This window comes from Canis lupus, chromosome 37, assembly GCF_011100685.1.
Source record: "Canis lupus familiaris isolate Mischka breed German Shepherd chromosome 37, alternate assembly UU_Cfam_GSD_1.0, whole genome shotgun sequence".
NCBI lineage: Eukaryota > Metazoa > Chordata > Mammalia > Carnivora > Canidae > Canis > Canis lupus.
The window spans coordinates 5,795,653-5,817,365 of NC_049258.1; the positions used below are offsets into that span (position 1 = coordinate 5,795,653).

Below are 21,713 nucleotides of genomic sequence, written 5' to 3' on the forward strand. Positions count from 1 at the left end.
CCGTCTTCCTACCTTGATAGAAGGGCGAACTCTTCTCACTGTAGTGTTCCAGCTGGTCTCTCTTTAATTCTCAGGCTGAATTCATAGATTTTCAGGATAATTTGAAGGTTATCTAGGTAATTTGGTGGGGACAGGTGATTTGGGGACCCTACTCTTCCGCCCTCTTGCCCCTCCTCCACAGAGTCCTTTCATATAAAAAGAGAGGGCACTGGTTTACTGACTGTCAAGAGAGTAGATCAAGGTTGAGGAAGAGAAAGCAGATATCCTCAGAAATGTCGTCAATCTTTTCTAAGAAAAGCAAAACCAAACAGGAACTACTTATTGGTTGTTAGGTATTTGCTTAATATTCCATAGACAAGTATTTATCAAACTTGTGTCCCTGTCTACTAGAAATCTATAGACATAATCTCAAGTCTGGGGGAATCTAAAAATTCTGTGTTTTCACAATGATGATCAAACTGCTAATGTTGTGGCCAGCATATTCCGGATAATCTGAATAACATTTATGACTGAATAGAGCCATTTGACTTCAGTTCCCCTGTTTGCAACTTTCAAAGTGTTGGTGAGCAGCCACTGAGGTTGGCAGGGCCTTGACGTTAACTATGATAACAGCAGTCCGTCTACAGCTGACACACAATTCTCTTACCAATTAAAAAGACAAAACTCTTCTTTTGCGGTGTTAATTCACATAATGACAATGATGAAATGAGTCAAGGTTATGTACATATAAACTGCCACAGGCTAAAGAGACAACAAAATAAATGGATTTAAAAAATAAATATAAGGGAAGGGAGAAGAAATGTGTGGGAAATATCAGAAAGGGAGACAGAACATAAAGACTCCTAACTCTGGGAAACGAACTAGGGGTGGTGGAAGGGGAGGAGGACGGGGGGTGGGGGTGAATGGGTGACGGGCACTGAGGGGGGCATTTGATGGGATGAGCACTGGGTGTTATTCTGTATGTCGGTAAATTGAACACCAATAAAAATAAATTTATTAAAAAAAAATAAAAGTAAATTATGCATTGATGCTAACTAAAGCATAAAAGATGTCATGGTTTATTCGAAGAACAAAATTTTACCATAGTTTACGAATAAAAAAGGAGCAGTAGCATCATCACCGGGTACATTTAATAATATACTTTTTCTTTGGGATTGCAGTTGGGGGTATTTTTTTAAATATATATATATTTTTTTATTTATGATTGTCACACACAGAGAGAGATAGAGGCAGAGACACAGGCAGAGGGAGAAGCAGGCTCCATGCACCGGGAGCCCGACGTGGGATTCGATCCCGGGTCTCCAGGATCGCGCCCTGGGCCAAAGGCAGGTGCTAAACCGCTGCGCCACCCAGGGATCCCTAGTTGGGGGTATTAAAAGAATTGGCTCATCAAAACAATGAATTAGTAGATGAAAACAAAATTAGTAGATAAATGAGTAGATAAGAATGACCTATTTGTTAAGAAAAATAATGACCACGATATTGTCACAGATGCACCTGATGAACCCTTAAGATACAAGATCTAAATGAGATACAAGTCAAACTCAAGTGAAGCAAAAAGCACAAATATATCCTTCTACTGATATGGTTTCAATATTGGTGATTTGGCTTCTGAAAAACAAAATCTCACATTCATATCATTCAATTAAATGTTACTTTTAAAAGTTTTTACTTAACTTCTATGTCTTTTGGCTTTATAGTTCATAAAAGCTATAAGAAGTTTTTGCATATTTTATATTTGTGTACACTTATGTTTCATTAAAACAAAAGTGATTAAGGTTAATATTGTAGATCTGCAGTATTTCTTTTCCTTTTAGAATGGAAAATAAGTTTCAGCTCTTAACAATTTTCCATGAGTCCACTCAGTGTCTGAAATAAACATAACAAGCTTGAAAAATATCATTAAGGATACATATGACTCTGATTAGAGGGACATTGGAAAGTTACATTACTATGTTTGTTCACATTTATTTTATAAATTTACAGAGTTCAAAGGAATCAGTGGCAGTCCTTTAATTCCTATCTTGACTGCATTCATCTTAATGAAGAAATTCTATTTCATTTTAGTGGCTTAAAATGAGGATTAAGATGACATTCAAATAACATTTTATCACTTGTGCCTCTCTGCATGGGTAGGTTTCTCTCTCTGTGCGCTTAGAATACATTTCAGGACTTCCTCCATTGCACTTTCTCACTGGGCCACTCAGTTACAACAAAGATTCCTTTGGAAACATTAATTTCTTGAGAGCAAAAGCCCTTCCTCTTTCATTTTTTATGTTCCCCAGGTACCTGGCTTTTAGCTGTGCACATTAGGAATGCTCAATAAAACAGAACAGGCACAAGATTTGTCAATGCCAAAATAAGAATTGGCTCCTAACAAATTGCCCTACTATTTTTTGTTGTGGCAGAGAGAAAAAGAGAATCAGAGAGCTGGCATCAGATTATTTGCTAAAATAGAGCCCCCTGAGGGAAGTGCAAAGACAGGTAAAGAGGCAATCTTTTAATGAGAAAACTCACAGCTGTGGTAGCAAGATGCTAAACTGTAGTGTGTGACAACCTCAGGAAAAAGCCACTAGCCATTGCTGTATCTCAGATGCCCATAATATTTGGATCTTTGTAACCACTTCCTCAAGTGTACAGAATCACCCCAGAAGATCAACTCTAGCAGAAGATCATTTGAGGACAATGAACATAGTCTCAAGACCGGAATTCCCACAGAAAGTACTCTCATTGAAACTAACCAACATTTTTGGTGAAGTTAAGAAGGGCACGTGATCAGAAACAATCAAAAGCAGCAATGCCTCTAAACCACAAAACTCTCTGGATTGCAGACTCTGCACACATGGTTCCTGTAGATACAGCTCAGTGACACCTTCAAAAATACATGTTTTTAAAAACTGCCCGAGGGCAATTTTAGAGAAATCTCATGACTTCTCTAATGGTATAAGGCCAAGAAAGGAAGATTAGCATTCATTACTCACTTGGTTATTCAAATTCTTTATTACAGTCACAGAGCATGGTCTCACTTGAAGGATAGGGCCATGCAGTAGAAAGATCAACTTTTCTTTTTACTTCTCATTCGATTTGGAAATAGAGGTCCACTGTGATCACATGACTTTCATGGACAAATAGAAATGGAATCATCCTGGACCCCAACATAATTATCACTGATGCCTGGGGAAAGCTGGACTAATAGGAAATAGATTTGTTGGCTAGACCTAATAACCACCCAAGAGAGATTATTTTCAATTCTTAATGCAGTTTTATGACATCTAGATCCTTACTCATAACATAGTGTTGTACAAATACCAATAACAAAAACTTTATTGAATTTGTATTTGTTACATTCACCAAGATATTATTTAAAAGTTCCTAGTATGATTAGTCTTTCCAACGAGAGCCAATAGTAGGATATAGTAATCCATGGGGGGGGGGGGGGCAGTACCCACGTGAAGGAAGTAGTACTGACGTTTAAATGTTGACTTTTATAGACAAAGAAATAAATCTCTTCTGAGATTTAAAAAAAAGGAGACGATAACTTCATAGCATCACCTTTACACAACAAAGTTAGAGGGAGCAGAGATTTAAATATAGCATTTTAAAGCTAAAGCCATATTCCGTTGTACATGCTACCATAGCCATTCTACAGTAAAAGATACACAAGTAGAGTGTCAAGGAAGAGGAAGCCATATATGGATAGAAACTAAATAAACTGCTGGCTATCCTCTGGTTTAGGAGGAATCACAAGCTAAACAGGAAAAACAACGTAAATAGATGTACCCATCTGAAAGTGCCAAGGACTAACACTTTTCCTCATATTATGGGGAGAGAAAGAATGGATATTTCTTTTAAGTGACCGTGCTACGGATGAGGAAGAGCTTCACTAGTGTTGAGGATCCTTGCTCAGTTATCCTTGGCACACAATTACTCAGTGGCACAATTCCACCTATAAATCTTTTATCGAAAGTTAGCACTGAAATACGAGATTAAAGAACCCCAGGGGGCTCTCCACCTCTGCATTTGTGGGAACACCTTTTATGATGCAGTTTTTAACCATATGAAACACAGTGTTCTCTTAGATACACAAACTTCCCCATTGCGTTGTTGTAATAAGCAAAACACTCAACTACAAAAAACTTTTCAGAAAAGAAAAGTGCACTGTGACAGACGACTCTGGGTAAGAGGAAGAGCATTATCTCATTGATTTATGTTCCTGCTTCCTTCTACTTGTCACAGGAGCATATGCTTTTTATGGTCAAATGCTGTAAATAGTTTTAGAAAGTATAAGATGGAAGTTAGAAATAAGTTGGAATAAGATGTAAACTTATTTCAAAGCTTACCAAATAATTTCTTACCAAAAGATTACCATGTAAGATCTATGTTAAAAAGAATGCTCAGCTGAAGACACTGGGGGTCACTAAAAAAATAAAAATCCTTACCAATCTTTAGGTTAGAGACTTTTAAGACTCTGAAAAGCAGAAGGAAAAACAAAAACAAAACTGAAAGCTACCAAGTGGGGCCAGCAGTTTTTTACTTTGTTAAGATCTATTAAAGTTCTGTCAAAAAACTGAAGAATCATGATACTGTTGGATGCCTCATTCAAGTAGATTAAATCATCTAGTACCTCCAATGGAGGAAATGTAAAGATATGTAAAATTCCTGTAAATAATACTGTGGAGTGAAGAGCAAAAGCAGAAATCTTCTTCAGTCTCCTTTTTTGTGGGGGGTGGGGTACCCTGACAGGAAGAGAAACTAGCAGTGTGTGTGTGTGTGTGTGTGTGTGTGTGTGTGTGTGTGTGCTGGGCCTAGAGCTGGTGGGAAAGAAAGAAAATAGAGTTCCCCTTATTTTGTGGTTAGCAAAAGAGGAGAGATTTGGGTTCTTTTATTTTGTTTTGTGGTCAAGAATTTCTAAGATCTCTCAGTGGACAACTGAGGAGTTTATTTCTACAATATTATTAACTAAAACTTCTTACATGAGACTACCCAGTGGACCATGGATTACAGAGTGGATGCCATAATATACAAATACGCAAAATGAGATAGCTCATCTAATTTCTATAATGTTCTTGTAACTGAGAACAGAATGCTTATCAGGTTGGGAAAGGCACTAAGACTCGCATTAGATATTAACTACTGTGAAACTGGGATTTCTGTGTAGGCAATGTTTATAGTCATACTTGAAATTACATGTAGCCTTTAGCCTTTAGAAACTTTAGACAATAATGACAATTTTAAAGCTATGAGAGACTGACAGGAGATGGGGAGTGAATGAGATGGGGAGAGGAGATTATAAGGTACAAACTTCCAGTTATAAAATAAATAAGTCATGGAGATGCAATGTACAGCATGGCAACTGTAGTTAATAAAATTGTATTGCCTATTTGGAAGTTGCTAAGAGAGTAGATCTTAAAAGTTCTCATTATAAGAAAAGGATTCTGTAACAATGTACGGTGATGGTTCTTAACTAGACTTATTGTGGTGATCATTTCACAATATATACAAATACTGAATCATTATGTTGTATGCCTGAAACTAATATAATGTTGTATATCAATTATGCTTCAATAAAATAAAAGATATGAGAGACTAAGAACGTAAGAATTGGTAATTTGTTTTCAAATCAACAAAAATCTCTCTCTCTCTCTCTCTCTCTCTCTTTCTCTCTCTCTCTCTCTCTCTATATATATATATATATACACACACACATACACACACACACACTCACTATATGCAGAGTACTATTCTTGATATTTAAGCAGTAGAGGAGACATAATGAGTTGAATAAGATCCATATTTGCAAGGAACTTATAATTTAGTTCGAAAATAGAGTATAAGTAAGTCAAATTATAACACAAAAGTCACATAACCAAAACAGCATAAAGGACCATGTGATACACTACATAATTATCAATTAGTGTCTAAAACAGAGGTTATTACACCTGGATGAGCTACTGGAATTAGATGAAGAGGTTTTAAGATATTAAATGCTTGAGCTGTCCCCTGAACCTCCTGAATTAAATTTCTGGACAGGGTGTAGGAGGATACAGGGTGTAAATTCAGAGAAGAGAGAACGGTTGAGAGAGAGAAGACCTGACATTTTATATTTTACAAAGCTCACCAGCTGATACTCATGAAAAGTTTGGTACAACTAAGTACAGTAGTATTAGAGAATCACTGTTGTGGGCCAAGATGGCACCAATTGGAAAAACATATTTCTACCAATAAAGATGGCATATGAACCAAATGAGCTTTGAGTTATGTCAAATTTTAAGTAGAAATTCGTATCTTTTTCCATCTCTGCTGATGCCTACAACAATGAGGCTGAGAAATACTAGCTAGATCTTGAAAGCAAGAGCTCACAGTACAGCTGAGAGGCTTCAAGTAAGGGTATCTTGCATTGAGTTTTAAAGGAAAGACCTTCCTTGCCAAATGCACAAGAGAAAAACTTGCCAGGGAGCAGGAACAGCATGTATTCAGGAAAGTAAAACTGAGCTTAAGTGTGATGCATTGAAGAGCTGTTTAGAAGAGAGGGTTAATGCAGGGGAATACTGGATGGTGAGGAGTATCAGATTCCTTCCTTGGGTTCCACTATGTTTTTATTAAAAAATGTAAATACTGAGCCTAGGATTTTATAAGTCTCAATTCAGTAAACTGTTACTTTTGTTTACTTAAACTAATTCAGAGTTAGTGTCTTATTATTTTCATTATAATCTGCACATCAAGAATGTATCCTTGGCCATGAATTTTTGTTTATTTTTCATATATATTCTTTAAAAGGGTTCTAGGTTCTTTTGTCAATCTTATTCAATCTTTATAATTAATAGATAAAAGCCAGGACTACAATGACCTGGTTGTTAATAACATAAAGTATTTGTGCACAAGATGCCTTTGGTTAGACTGCCATAAAGAAAGAGTGAATTTCCAAGATGATGGTCAGTGTTACTGAAGATTTAATAGTTAGGGCTTGTGGAACTTGAACCAAATACCAATACTACAGTTACCTGAGTGAATGATTCCTGGTAAGATCAGGTTGACGCTCCTGCAGAATTTCAAAGATGTTGGGTTGGCGCAGAAATGCAACAATCTTGTCATTGTAAGCTGAAAAAATCAGAAATTGTAACAATACTTTAAAAAATCTGTTATTAGGTTTATGTACATAAATCCAAACTTAAAAGTCTGTTTTTTGGTTAAATTCTTTGTAATCAAAGTCATAGTTTGGAGCTACTACAGATGCTTAAATTCCAAATTGTGTCTACCTGTTATAGGACTTTTGGACTTAGATCTAGTAGGTCTGATGTAAGCACTAATTTTTTTTTTAATTTTTATTTATTTATGATAGTCACACAGAGAGAGAGAGGCAGAGACACAGGCAGAGGGAGAAGCAGGCTCCATGCACTGGGAGCCCGACGTGGGATTCGATCCCGGGTCTCCAGGATCACGCCCTGGGCCAAAGGCAGGCGCCAAACCACTGCACCACCCAGGGATCCCTGATGTAAGCACTAATTAAACTCATCCCATAAGACATATTTATTATCAAATTGCAGGAAGAGATCACTAACAAGATTCTAGATATTGATTGTTTTTAACTACTGCTTTACCAAAAATCTCATAAGCAACTGTTAGAAATGGAAAACCATCTTCTGATTAAATATCAGCCATTCAGAGAGATAGACAGCATAAGAGTTGCCCAAATACAATAGTGGTCTGAAAGCCGAAGATATTGATAAAAGAAATTGAAGATGACACAAATGAATGGAAAGGTATAATATGCTCACGGATTGGAAATATTAACACTGTTAAATGTACATATTCCCCAAAGTACTCTACAGACTCAACAAAATTCCTATCAAAACACCAACAATGTGGTGCCTGAGTGCCTCAGGTAGTTAAGCATCTGCCTTCAGCTCAGGTCATGATCGCAAGGTCCTGGAACAGAGCCCTGCATCAGGCTCCCTAATTAGCAGGGAGCCTGCTTCTTCCTCTCCCTCTGCCCCTACCCCACTGGTGCTCTCTCTCTTGGTCTCTCTCAAATAAATAAATAAATAAATAAATAAATAAATAAATAAATAAATAAGTAAATAAATAAAATCTTTAAAAAAACAACTTTTTTTTTTACAGAACTAAAACAAACAATCCTAAAATTTGTATGGAACCACAAAAGACCCATAATAGCCAAAATAATCTCAAGAAGGTATAATAAGAGGTATCATAATCCCAGATTTCAAGCTAAACTACAAAGCTATAATAGTTAAAATAGTGTGGTACAGGCACAAAAATAGACACACAGATCAATAGAATAGAATACAGAGCCCAGAAACATACCCATGCTTATATGATAAAGTAATCTATAATAAAGGAGGCAACAATATACAATAGGGAAAAAACAGTCTCTTGAATAAATGGTACTATAAAAACTAGGTAGTTATATGCAAAAGAATGAAACTGGCTCATTTTCTTACACTATCCACAAAAAATGAACTCAAGATGGATTAAAGACCTAAATGTAAAACCTAGAGCCACAAATTCCTGAAAAAAACAAAACAAAACAAAACAAACATGGACAGGAATCTCTTGATCATTGGCCCTAGCAACATTTTTCTGATACGTCTCCTCAGGAACAAAAACAAAAGCAAAAACAAACTCTTGGGATTATACCTAACTAAAAAGCTTTTACATAGCAAAGGGAACATAAAAAAAATGAAAAGGTAATATATTAAACATCAGGGGAACATATTTGCAAATCATCTATCCAATAAGAGCTTAATATCCAAAATATATGAAGAATTCATTTAACTCAATACCAGAAAACAAATAATCCCATTGGAAAATGGGCAGAGGACCTGAATAGACATTTTTCCAAAGAAGACATACAGACAGCCAACAGATACATGAAAAGATGCTCTACATCGTTAATCATCAGAGAAATACAAATCAAAGCCACAGTGAGGTATCACCTCACATCTGTTAGAATGGCTAGTATCAAAGACAAGAAATAACAAGTGTTGGCAGGGATGTGGAGGAAAAGGAACCCCTGTTTACTGTTGGTGGGAATGTAAATTGCTGCAGTCATTATGAAAAATAGTATGGAGGATCCTTGAAAAGTTACAAACAGACATATCACATGCTCTAACAATTCCACTACTGGATACTGACCTGAAGAAAAAAGCACTAATTCTAAAAAATATATCCATCTCTCTGTTCACTGCAGCATTATTTATAATAGCCAAGACAGGGAAGCAACATAACTGTCCACTGATAAATGGATGAAGATGTGATTTTGTATATTATTCTATATATAATAGAATATTACTCTGCAATAAAAAATAACAAAATCTTGCCATTTGCAACAAAGTGAATGGACCTAGAAAGTGTTATCCAAGTGAAATGAGTCAGGCAAAGACAAATATTGTGTGATTTCATTTATGTGTGGTCTCTAAAAAAACAAAACAAATGAACAAACAAAATCAGACATAGACTCTTAAATAGAGAACAAATTGATGGTTGCCAGAGGAGAGAGGGCTGAGAGGACAGACAAAACAGTTTAAGGGGATCAAGAGGTGCAAACTTCCAGTCATAAAATAAATAAGTCATGGGAATGAAAAGTACATCACAGGGAGTATAGTCAATAATATTATAATAATTTTGTATGGGATATACACTGAGTAAAGTATAGAATTGTGGAATGTTGTACATTGGAAACTAATATAACATTGTATGTCTAGGTCAACTATACTTCAATTTACAAAGAAACAGTTGTCAGCAACAGCTACTACCAAAATGTAGAGGACAAACCATTTTCAAATTTTATGTGGAAATAAATGCCATTTTGTCACACGTTTACCAAACCAACTATACCAACAGGTACAACATAATTGTTGTATATCATCAAACTATGTATATAACATCAAAAGAAAAGAAAAAATGTATTTTTGTCAAACTGGCTAATGTCCACAGAAATTTTAAAATAGTTCATTACAATTCATTAAGGGCTCTAATAATTAATTCCTCTTTTGTCAAGAAAACCAATTTGTTTACTTAAGATTATTCATCTTGATTATATCTGATTCTAATCAGAAATATAGATAGATTTCACCCACAGAATTAAACTCATAGATTCTCAAACATCAGTGATCCTACTTCAGTCAACGCTCTTGTGTTCATAAATATGATCAAGGAACATGCTTTACTTTAACAAATGGCCAAATAAAAGAAATACAACATTCTAAACATTTGCCAGTTCAAATTTCAGCTGCATCATGCTGCCTATGCATATGTATTTTAGTTAAATGTGAATAAAAGTCTTAAAATATTATCTGCTAACATGGAAACCCATTGTCAAACCTGAAGTCTACCGAACCACACATTTCATCATATGTAAATAATGAGATCACTTAAAATTTTTTTTTTAAGGAAACACTTTACAACTGAAATTTTGTCAGTGGGTTTTTACATTCTATCTACAGAGACTAGATAACTTTGTGAGCAACAATTTTATAAGATTTTTAAATTCTCTGTGCAATAGTATCCTATTCGTAACACCATGATAAAATAGACTGTTAGGTTTGGATCCAAGATTTCTTCTTGTCCAGTGTTTGTCAAACTTCTTTAGTTAAATAATGGATGGGAATTACTTTATATTTCATGTTAAATTTTCCTTAAAGAAGTGAAAACTCTGAGATAAAAACAGACAAATGGAGAGCTACTCAAATTTAAGATGAAGCAGGGGGCCAATATGGCCTGCTTTAGGGCTCCAGGTATGAAAACTGATCGACTTCAACCTCACCATGTGAATAAAAAAGTTGTTCTTTAGGCAATTAATTTTTTTTTTTATTTCACAAGTTTGGAGGCTCTTGCTGCCTTGTATTTGCTACAAATACACAGCTCTTTACCAAAATTTTAAGAATGTGGCATCATCGCTTTCCTATTATCAGGCTACAGTAGGTTCACCCAACTATTTAAATTTGGTCCCAAGCATTAGATAGATACTAAGTATATGCTTGTCCAATGCTGATTTTGAAATGACCACATAATATATTTGCCACAATAGCTTATTTTTCTTTACTTCAACCATCTAATAAGACAGCTCTACTCAGAAAAGGTAGAATAATATAAAAAGAAATCTCATCCTGTAGGATTTTATATGACATGAGTACTTTGCAATTCCAATCAGTTTCTTAGGGATAATGCAACAGTTTCTCATTACCGGGCAAAAGTAGCAGGCTGACAACAGGGAAGTATTGGCACAGAATGCATGATTCACACTGATATGAAAAGTGAAAATAAAGATTTCTAGAAAGGGATGACATACCCACTGGAACCATATCCTGGTACTGTGGCCTACTGACTGTATTGAATGTACTTGATGGCCTGGGAAGAACTGGTGGTCCTGTATGTCGAGAATCTTCTCCTACCTGCAAATAGAAGGATCCTTTATGTTCTGCACCAAGACCCGGACTGGCTTAAATCAGCACACCAAGCCTAGTTGTTCAAAATACTTGACAATGAGCATTAAGTACCAACTGATCAGAACAGAAGGCAGCTGAGGAGCTGACATGGGGCTCTCAAAAGCTCTGCTTTAGTGGTTGAACTGAACCCCCACGGGTTGGGGCACCCATGTCCTTGACAGAGGTCCAGGCAGTGACTATGTACCAGGTGGTAACAGAGGTAGTTCCAGATGGGAACAATTATCGGGGCTGTAGAAGCTAACCAGCAGACCTGTTTGTCAGGACTAACCTCTGTTTTGACAGAACAAAACTCTGCAACAATACATCAGAGAGAGAACTTGGGAAGTATCAATGCCAGGTTACCCCTTCTTTCAGCCAAGGCAGGTCAGGGGAATCCCTGCTCAGTGGAGGCTAAAGAGCAGCTGGCTTCGTGTGGGGTTCTGAGTTGGTGTGTTTTCTCCTTAGAAGCAATTTTACATGCCTGTTAGAGCACCCCGTACAACAGCTCTTTCTGGTTTGAACCTCCCACACCAGGGAACTAATCACAGCAGATGTGAAAGAGCTAAATAAGGTTGCCCCAATCTGAATTATTTATTGTACCTATTCTAGATTTAGAAACTCATACAAATGAGTAGATCAACAAAAATGCCCATTAATAGTCCAATCAGTATACGCTAACATTGCTTTAGCTTGTGTTTTAGCAAACCCCCTGCAGTATTACGGAAGTCTATTCAGACAACAGTAGAAAGGAAGTATCAGAGAGTAAGAGAGAAATAGGCAAAATAACATACTGGATTTATAAACTGTGGCTTTAAAAACAGAGCTTCTACTCCCACCCATCCAAACCTTCACCACCATTTTATCACCTTGTTATCTGTTAGGTGTTTGGTGAGGGTTTTTCTAAAGGCCCTAAAACTAAAAACACGGTTCCCATTCTACACTGCTTGCCTATCCTTCAAGAATGCTCCCACTCATTCTTCACGGTGTAGTTCAAACAGCCTCTCCTTGATGAAGCCTTCCCCTCTGATCAAGCTGACACTAAATGCTCCGTTCTCTGAGCTCCCACAGCACTTGGTACACATTTTTTAAGCAGCTGCCATTATGAATGTCATATACATTTTCATACATAGTTGTATTCATTTGTATTATGGTTAGTTTTATCTATTTTAACCTTAATAAAAACAAGGAATGTATGCTATTTGTATCCTTCACACCAACCACTATGTTTCTACACTACAGGTGTTTGGTAAGAATTATCTTGTTGGATGGCAGATACAATTAAAATTTCTACTACCTGTGAATATTTGCTAAATGAGTATAAGAGAGTGGGTGGAAAGACTTCTGTGTATGACGAGAAGTTTCTCACTCTGCTTCTCTTGAATTATCGGCTTTGAAGAGTAAAGTCAGCCACTCTCAAGAGGAGACTCGATCATTAACCAACCTTGTTTGTCAGTCACAGAACTTATTTCAATATGCGAACATATACTTGCCCTCCTGTCAATATGTGGTCACGCATCATTATTTTCCAGAACAGCCAACTGTCTTCCCTTCAACACCCCACTTCTCCAAACCAGACTGTCAGATAGTGGGCAAGGCCAGATAAATGTGTGTAGCACTGCAGAATGTGCAGGCTTCCCACAGCTGTGCCAGAAAGCCCATTCCTGTCAATGGTCTGACAAGCCTGGGGCTCACTGCTGAGTTTGTATGAGGTTATCTCTGTTCCATTATTCAGTCTCCATCAGCAGGAAGAGCTATCTTCATTTAAATTTGAAGGTGTACCTTAGGATTCCTCTACCACAACAGGCTACTACTAGACCATGAAAATAACTCAAGTTCTGAGGCAGAGGAATCGAAAGAAAAAGGAAGGTATCTGCTGCTAATCTTATGCATGTAGTCCTGACCAGGCCCAGCAGCCAGCTCCATACTGTGAAGTCAAGATAAGGCAAGTGGCTAAAGTACACTGGCCTTGTGATAAAGTCAGGCAGGGCCCTAATTATGGTATGTATCACACACTAGGTCCAAAGGTGAGAGAACTCTTCTGCTTTTCAGATGAATGCTGTTAGCATCATCCAGTTCACCCCTAATGGTTTCCATGGCAGCAAAGTAAAGATTTATTAGTTACTCATAAAACATAAATATTTTTGTGCATACTTCATCCTGCAATAGATTTATATATCACTTTTATATGCACTTCTCAAGTATACTCTTCTATGTCCGCACTTAGAATCAGCAAACACACAAGTATGTAAATCATGAGGGGAAATTCCAAGAATAGAATTCTGATGAATCAAATCCAGTTATTTATCGCATTCATAATTTTTCTTATAAGAGAGGCTACAAAGATATTCGACCTACAACATAACACTGAAAATATAATATGCACGCAGACATGGAAAAGAATCTTAATTCTTTTTGCCTGGGCAAATTTTTAGAAATAATGTATACCAAGCGATGATACACATTCAAAGAATAACCAGGATTAAAGAGGAAAAAAAAGTTGACCTAAAACATTCCTTTTATTTAAGCTGCTAAAGTAAAAGGAAAACAGGAAGTGATTATTTCATTTTTTTCTTTTTTTTGGTTAAGCTATTTGAGAGCCCCCACGTGGTTACCACAGGTCACTGCAAGCCAGCAAGGTAGAGCTTGGTAGAGCTTTCAGTAATTTTTAATTCTGCCTATTTTCTCTGGGCTCTTAGAGTAGTACATGAATCAACTCTCATTTATAGGGTGATTTTACAGAATATTAGTGAGGACACCACAACCTCAGAGCATTGGCTGAAGATTTTAATGCAATCCAGCAACCCTCGCGCAGAAAACCTCTCTGTATATAACTACAATTTAGCCCATTATAAGTTACATTTAGATCGTTTTGCAGTTCGTAAGCACAATGATTGCGTGTTCAGTTATGTGATGTCCGCCTCTCTCAAACCTTGTTTTGACCTCTGCCCATTTTACCGTTGGGTCATGAAAAAAACTTACATTTATTTTTCCTATGAAGCTACCTTCAGATATGCAAAAGGGTTTACCATGATCCTCTCCTGAACAGTTCATAACATTGAGAGTTTTCTCTCATCATCTCCCGACTGTAAAAAAACTCTCAATTCTTTCATCTTTCCCCATATACCTGTCTTTTAAAATTTGCAAATTAGGTTCTGTGTATTCCCAGAGAAGCCCTGTCAACATTCTAACATGTCTCAGTCTCCAAAGGCTAATCTCCAAATCAAACTGGAAAAACAAGACAATAATAAGAAGCCAGCCCACTGCCATAGCCACCACGTCCCTGTGGCTTCCACGAAGGCCCAGGCCCTTCCCGGGGGTGTGCGGGTGGGACTCACCTCGCCTGCGCTGTGGCTGCGTTGCCTGGTCAGGTGCTGCCGATGAACCAGCGCGCTCGTGGGTCTACTGCTCTGGAGTGGGAGCCGGGGGTCGATAAAAGTGGTGGTGCGGGAGTTGTGGTCGACAAAAAATGCCTAGGAAACAATCCCCTCGGTCAATAGTCAAATTCATGCCACACGCTTGCCTTAGCTGATCCATCATTTCACACACTCAGGAAAAGACTCACTTTTGTCTAATGACCTTAGCTCCATTTTCTCAATGTTAGTCTTTGGGGAGCATTATTCCTGATTTTAGGAAATACTCTGAGAGATAGTCTTCAAAAACGGGATCTTAGAGAGGAGTCATATGAAAGGACATTTGGGCTTCTCTTAACTGGGGCCCTTTAAGCTCTTAGGGCTGCTATTGATGGTTACTACGAAGTTCTTAGCACCTGAAACTTCAACATCACTGACGTCTTTCCTTCTCCTACACTGTCAGCCTCCAGCCTCCCCTCTTTCCCCAGAGTAGTGTCTCCTCCATTTGTCCCATCCCAGTCTGCTGACCATCCTATTATTTCAGGGCTTTCTCTTACACATATAAGTATTAATAGTCTTCAGTTGTTCCACATCTCTACAACCTTATTCATTTAACCAGTACCTCAGTATCAGAATATTCTCTCTAAACGCTTTGATTACATCACTGCTCCAATCCAAAGCTTCCACTGGCTACCCATTATCTAAGAAAAAACATTCTGACTCTTTGGCAGTTTTCCGAGATTTTAAAATCTCCTTCCCATTTGCTTTTTCCAGTTTAATCAGTGATCACACATTCCATACAAATTCTATCACCTACAATGACTTTGAGCAAGCCACTTAAGTTCTCTGAGCTGTGGATTTCTTATAAAAACATATCTCCCTCATTTATAATAAACATTTCTCCCCCTTACAATGTGAAAGGAGGAAGGAATCATGTCTATGGGTTTACTGGAGAATCCTTGGTGACATCACAAAACACCATAAACCGTTTCCTTCACTGTTGCAGTAAGGGCTGCATATACTGTGGAAAACCCTTAAAATTCCTTTTCTTTGTTAAATTCTGAAGCTCTACACTAGCTTAATTTATCGTTGTCATTAGGAGCCAAATGGTATAAGTCTTCAAAGTAAAATTTGCTCTAGGTAATAACGAAGCCCATTATCTCAAGGACAATTAGGAAATGTAAGTTTTCCATGATCAGATAAAGTTTATTAGGTCATCAAGATAAAAGGACTATTAGGAGAGCCGGGAGACATACTACCTTTAAGTCAAGTGTCAGGGCACATGATATAAGCCAAATAACCCAAGTAAAAAAGAACTGACTTCTCAAACTGATGGAGCTCGGTTCACTACTTTAAAGACTAGGTATGAAAACACCGAGGCAAATCCCAGGTTTAGATAAAAAATTTGTGTCAATTAAAAAAATCAGGGGATCCCTGGGTGGCTCAGCAGTTTCGCGCCTGCCTTTGGCCCAGGGCGCGATCCTGGAGTCCCGGGATCAAGTCCCGCATCGGGCTCCCGGCATGGAGCCTGCTTCTCCCTCTCCTCTGCCTGTGTCTCTGCCTCTCTCTCTCTCTCTGTGTCTATCATAAATAAATTAAAATAATAATAATAATAATAATAATAATAATAATAAAATTTTTTAAAAATCACCTTCCCATTAAGAAACAAAATATTTCTGTATATACATAATCAGCAAATAGGAAAAACAATTTGTAGGTAGCTCCCAAATAAGGAAAAAAAAATTCTTTGTAAGGAAATAACCTCAAGCAGTAGATGGACTAGAAAACAAAGCAGGGAAATATCAGTCCCTTCTTTCAATATCTGATTTCCAGGTACAAAGACTGAATGAAGTGGAAGTCTTATAGGAGATGATGTCATCAGCCTCACGTCCCTGGGTAATGCTCCTTTTTTCCTAACATATCAGGTGGAATATTTGTCTTCTCTGATCTTGGAAAAACAAACAAACAAAAAAACCAAAAAAAGAACCCCACAAAAACCCCACCATCAATAAATTCTATTTGGCTTATTTGGCAGGTTCTCGTCCCAAACGTCACACTGGTCCCTGTTTGATTTGGGCTTCTAATACACTTGTACATCATTTCTGCCACTATACAAAATGTCATAAAATAGAAGTTAAACTATTTTTACAAATGGTCATTTCAAAATAATAGATATCATAATCAGCCACATATATTTATGAAATTAAGATTGTTTCTATTACTAAAACAATAATATAAACCATGTTTTTTAAGGGAAAAATAAAAAGAGTACTAAAATAGAATCGCCTATTTACTCTACCTAATTTCTTAGGAATGTTTTGAAAGGGATGGGTAGTCATTTAGAGGTAACAATGATGCACTTGTAATTATAAGGACAAATGGGTGTGTACATCTAGGTCAGCTGTGATTTACATGTAGTGTCATAGTATAATTTGATGTTAAGAGGCTTGTCTAAAACCAATTCTCTAAAGAATTACACAGTAAATGCCTCAAGGGCAAGGACTCTTTCTTACTCACTCTGTTATCCCCAATAGCTTTTGAGACTGAATCTGGGGAAAAGATGGGGGGAGCTTAGTAAATAATAAAATTCTAATTTGCTAATATCTTGACCAAAAGTACAGTGAGACAGCTCACAATGAACTAATTAATCAAGTCATAAAAGTCACATTCTTTTACATAAGCATAAAAATACTTAAAGATAGTAAAAAAGTAAATGAGATATGTGTGCGTATGTGTGTTTGTATGTGTATGTGTGCTAGGTGAAAAGCACGGAGAGCTAAAGATTATAAAAACCACAGATACGATAGAAGTTTTTAAAACATCCCAATATAGATATGGGTAAACTACCAAGTTAAAACTTGAGAAGTAGGAGGCAAAGTACTAATTAAATGGTTGGGATCTAGAGAAAGACAAGGCTGGTTCTGAGCATTAGGTCCACCACTTACTAGTGACATAACCTTAGGCAAAGTACTTAACTTTTTTAAACCACAATTTCTTTTCTGTGAAATGGCGATAATGACTCTGACATCAAAGAAAAGTCAAATGAGATGGTTCTTATAAATTTTTTAACACAGTGCCTGTGACCTCTTAAATGTTACTATTATTAGTACTAATAATAAGTTTTAACTTCTAAGACATTTTTCCCAGGATCATAATACTTCTTTCTACATTCCATATACAAGGCTCAAAAAACTAGAGAACTAGTGAAACTGGACTTCCTGAGCTCCTTATTAAGTATGTGTGGCCCATACTTAATATGTGTTAAATATTTTCATAAATAAAGGCAGGCTATTCAAGATGGTGACATAAAAAGTTATGGCCAATGAGATGTAAACATAATACTTCTGGAAAACCTCCTTACAAGGAAATATAATTGCCAGAGCTCCAGCAGCCATATGGAACCATAAAGATAGAAGATGACTGAGCAAAAAATGGAAGAGGCCGGGGCTCTCACAACTTGAGACATCACCTTAAGAGCCCCAGACTGCTTACTTCTGAACTCCTTTATGTGAATGAATTAAATCTTGCATATTAAACTTTGTATGGGTTTCTATCACAATACAGCTAGAACAAATCCTACCTGATACACTGAAGTCTATGCAATGCAGAGCAAACATGGCCTTTCTAAAATTCAAAGCACAGAAGAACACATCACCACCAACAATCACCATTATAAATAAAGATTTTCAGTATTTGATAAATAATGATATCTCATTGTTGTTTGCCTTTGGTATAGTTGGGTAATAGTTCTCATTTAAGTGAGATGTTTAGTTGGGAATCTATAAAGCTGGGATTTGAACTTCTTTCTACTGACTGTAAAGCCCAATGAGTAGTACCTCTTTCCCCTCGGTGTCCTCTTCATATATCTTTTTGTTTCCATTCTTTCTGCTCCTTATCTTTTTCCTTTTCATGTTCCTACCACTCTCCTCATACCTTACATTGTACATGATTTTAGCGAGCACTGAAGTATTTATTAAATTAGGTTGGCAATAACAGCCCCTTACAGTGCTGGGCGTTAACACTGTTTCATTACTGAAAAGGCTGCTACCAATGTCAGATAGTAAACTGTACCTACTCTCCACAATTTGCATCACTGACCAGTTGGAGGCTTGGCTATAGCTGGGGAATAGGTGCTATTTGCATCCCACAAAGGGTTTATTTAGTTACAGAGTCAAATAGAATGTGCAGACTGTTTACACACACTTTTTATGTCTGCCAAGTACTTGAAGAGAAAGGTCTTGATTAAGGCCTCTATCAAAATCATATCACTAGAGCACTAAGAGAATGAAGCACAAAAAACAATTACTTGGCACACATTTTGCCTTTGCCCCACCCACTGTGTGACCATGGACGGGTTTCCTTGGTGCTTTGCTTTATCCATGTAAAGGGGACTATTTAAGTCACAGTTGAGTTGTGAAAAAACGTATTCTACTTTAAAATAGAGAAAAGCATAGAAAAAATTACTGTAAATTTTAGGTTTGCCATTTTTATTTGTGACACACAAACCAATTATGTCAGAAAAGTGGATCACTTTCCCACAGGATATCCTAAGTAGTTCAAGCCAGTAATGAAGTTGACCTAGTACTTTTTTTTTTTTTTTTTTAATTTTGGGTCATTTTTTTATGTCACCATCTTGAATAGCCTGCCTTTATTTATGAAAATATTTAACACATATTCATAAATTCTGTGTGGATAAATAGCATGCTGAGAATGTAGACTACATGAAAAAAACAACTGTATCCCAAAATGGGTCTTTTTCAGATTAGCCAGAGCAAAGCAAATTTTGAACAACTTAGATTCCCTACTGTTAAGTTTTATTAAGTAAATTGACTCAAGCTTCACAGTGCTGGACCAACTAAGACTAACAACACAGTCAAAAACTGAAAGGAATGCAAATACACAAACTCAAATCTCATTTGAAGAACTTCTTCCCTTTCATTGCTTCAGGGCATGGTCGAGTCAGGAAATACGGGCTGGTTGGAGCCAAGTGGTATTTTAGTGAGGCCAAACAAAATACACTTCTCTCTTTACACAATTCTTTCTTTTTATTTTTTTAAGCGTCTATTATTTTAAGAAAAGAAAAAGCCATCAGTATTTGTGAAGAAATACCAACCCCAGGCTCAACAAATCTAAGTTACAGAAGTTTGAAATTGTTTCCAGTTAACATTCTGCTAAACCCGGAATTCACATTAAAAGATCATATAAACAAAAGAAAACAAGCACTTGTAACTATGCTACACAAAGAAGATCAGATCTTCTATCTTCTTCTATTAAGCTATCAAAAAAGCAGACGGTCCAAGATGGTGGCACAGGAGGATCCTCAACTCACTTCCTCAACTCACTTCCTCCCACCGGCACAACAAATCTACAGCTACACACGAAACAGTTCCCTAGGAAAAGAACACGAGAACTAGCTGAACAGCCACTCCACAACAAAGGATAAAAGGGTCACATTGAGATGGGTAGGAGACGCAGAGAACTTGCCAAAAATTCCACCCCCAGTGGGGCCACCATTGGGAGGGGTCTCACAAAAAAGGAACTTCTCTGTAAGGGGCTTTGCCTATTATCAGGCACCCCAACCATTGGGACCTGCACTGGAGAGACAAGCTCTCAAAATATCTTGCTTGGAAAACCAACCAGACTTACATCCAGAGGAACCACAGGGCTGTAGGGAATAGAGATTCTGCTCTTAAAGGGCTTGTGTGCTGACTCACTTGCCTTGGGATCCAGCACAAAAATAGCAGTTTGGAAAGAGTGCCTAGGTCATATGTGAAGATTATTTATTAATCTCAAAGCATATGCCAAAGGGCAAAAGCTTGTTGGGACTCTCTCCAGGAACTGAGGTACTCGTGGGTGTCATTTCTGCACTCTCACCTTATCTTGCTAAGGCCAACCCTCCAAACCCCACCCTGCCCTATTCCTTCACACTGCTACCACTACTGGCCAGAGGCAGCAGGTGAGTACCCTATCTGCTTCCCAGCTTTCCCCACAGCTCCCCAAAGCCAGTGGGTGTGGGCAGCCCACACAGGGAATAACCACTGAATTATCAGGATCTTGCAGCCAGGAGAGATTGGCTTTCTGGACCCCATGAGTTGTAACAAATGTAGAGGCAGCTTGACAGTCAAGAAATAAGGCAAGTTTAATATATAGATGGCCACCAGGCACATGAAAAGATATCCATCACTAACCCTCAGGGAAATACGCATCAGAATCATATTGTGATATTATTTCACACCAGTCAACATGGCTAATATAAAAAAAAATACAAGAAATAAGTGTCAGTGAGGATGTGAAAAAAAGTGGAAGCCTTATGTACTGCTAGGGAATGTAAATTGGTATGGCCATTGTGGAAAACATATGAAGGCTCCCTCCAAAATTAAAAAAACAGAAGTACCATATGATCCAGCAGTTCCACTTCTGGGTATCTACCCAAAGAAAATGGAACACTAATTCAAAAAAAATATATGCATCCTCATGTTTATTGTACCATTATTTACAATAGCCAAATATGGAAACAATCTACATGTCCACAAGATGTGGTATATGTATATACAATGGAATATTCAGCCATAAGAAAAGAATGAAATCTTGCCATTTGTGGCAGCCTGAATGGACCTTGAGGGCATTATGCTTACTGAAATAAGTCAGAGAAAAAAAATACTGTATAATTTCACGTATATGTGGAATTTAAAAAAAGCAATAAAATAAAACTTATAGAAGAAGAAAATAGAATAGTGGTTGCTAATCTATTAGCAATCAAGAGACACAAACTTCTAGTTACAAAATATGTTATGGAATATAACGTATAGCATGATGCCTACAAACAATAATGTCGTATTGCAAATTTGAAAGTTGATAATAAATCTTAAAAGTTCTCCTCACAAATAAATGTAACTTTGTATGATGACAGATGGCAACT

At 37.1% G+C, this 21,713-nt stretch overlaps 1 protein-coding gene and 1 non-coding gene across 2 annotated transcripts in view; one reads left to right on the forward strand and one right to left on the reverse strand.

Moving 5' to 3' along the window:
* The window catches only part of HECW2 (HECT, C2 and WW domain containing E3 ubiquitin protein ligase 2), a 363,663-nt gene that overhangs the window by 67,627 nt on the left and 274,323 nt on the right, over nucleotides 1-21,713 (reverse strand). Inside the window, exons 16-18 of the mRNA XM_038585899.1 lie at nucleotides 14,780-14,914; nucleotides 11,309-11,411; nucleotides 7,002-7,098 (exon numbers count right to left, since the gene is read on the reverse strand). Of these exons, the coding sequence (XP_038441827.1) occupies nucleotides 7,002-7,098; nucleotides 11,309-11,411; nucleotides 14,780-14,914 (335 nt within the window). The remainder of the gene's footprint in view (nucleotides 1-7,001; nucleotides 7,099-11,308; nucleotides 11,412-14,779; nucleotides 14,915-21,713) is intronic.
* LOC119868004 lies at nucleotides 14,308-14,408 on the forward strand. The gene has a single exon (XR_005385494.1). It is a non-coding gene; the product is annotated as a small nucleolar RNA U13 (small nucleolar RNA).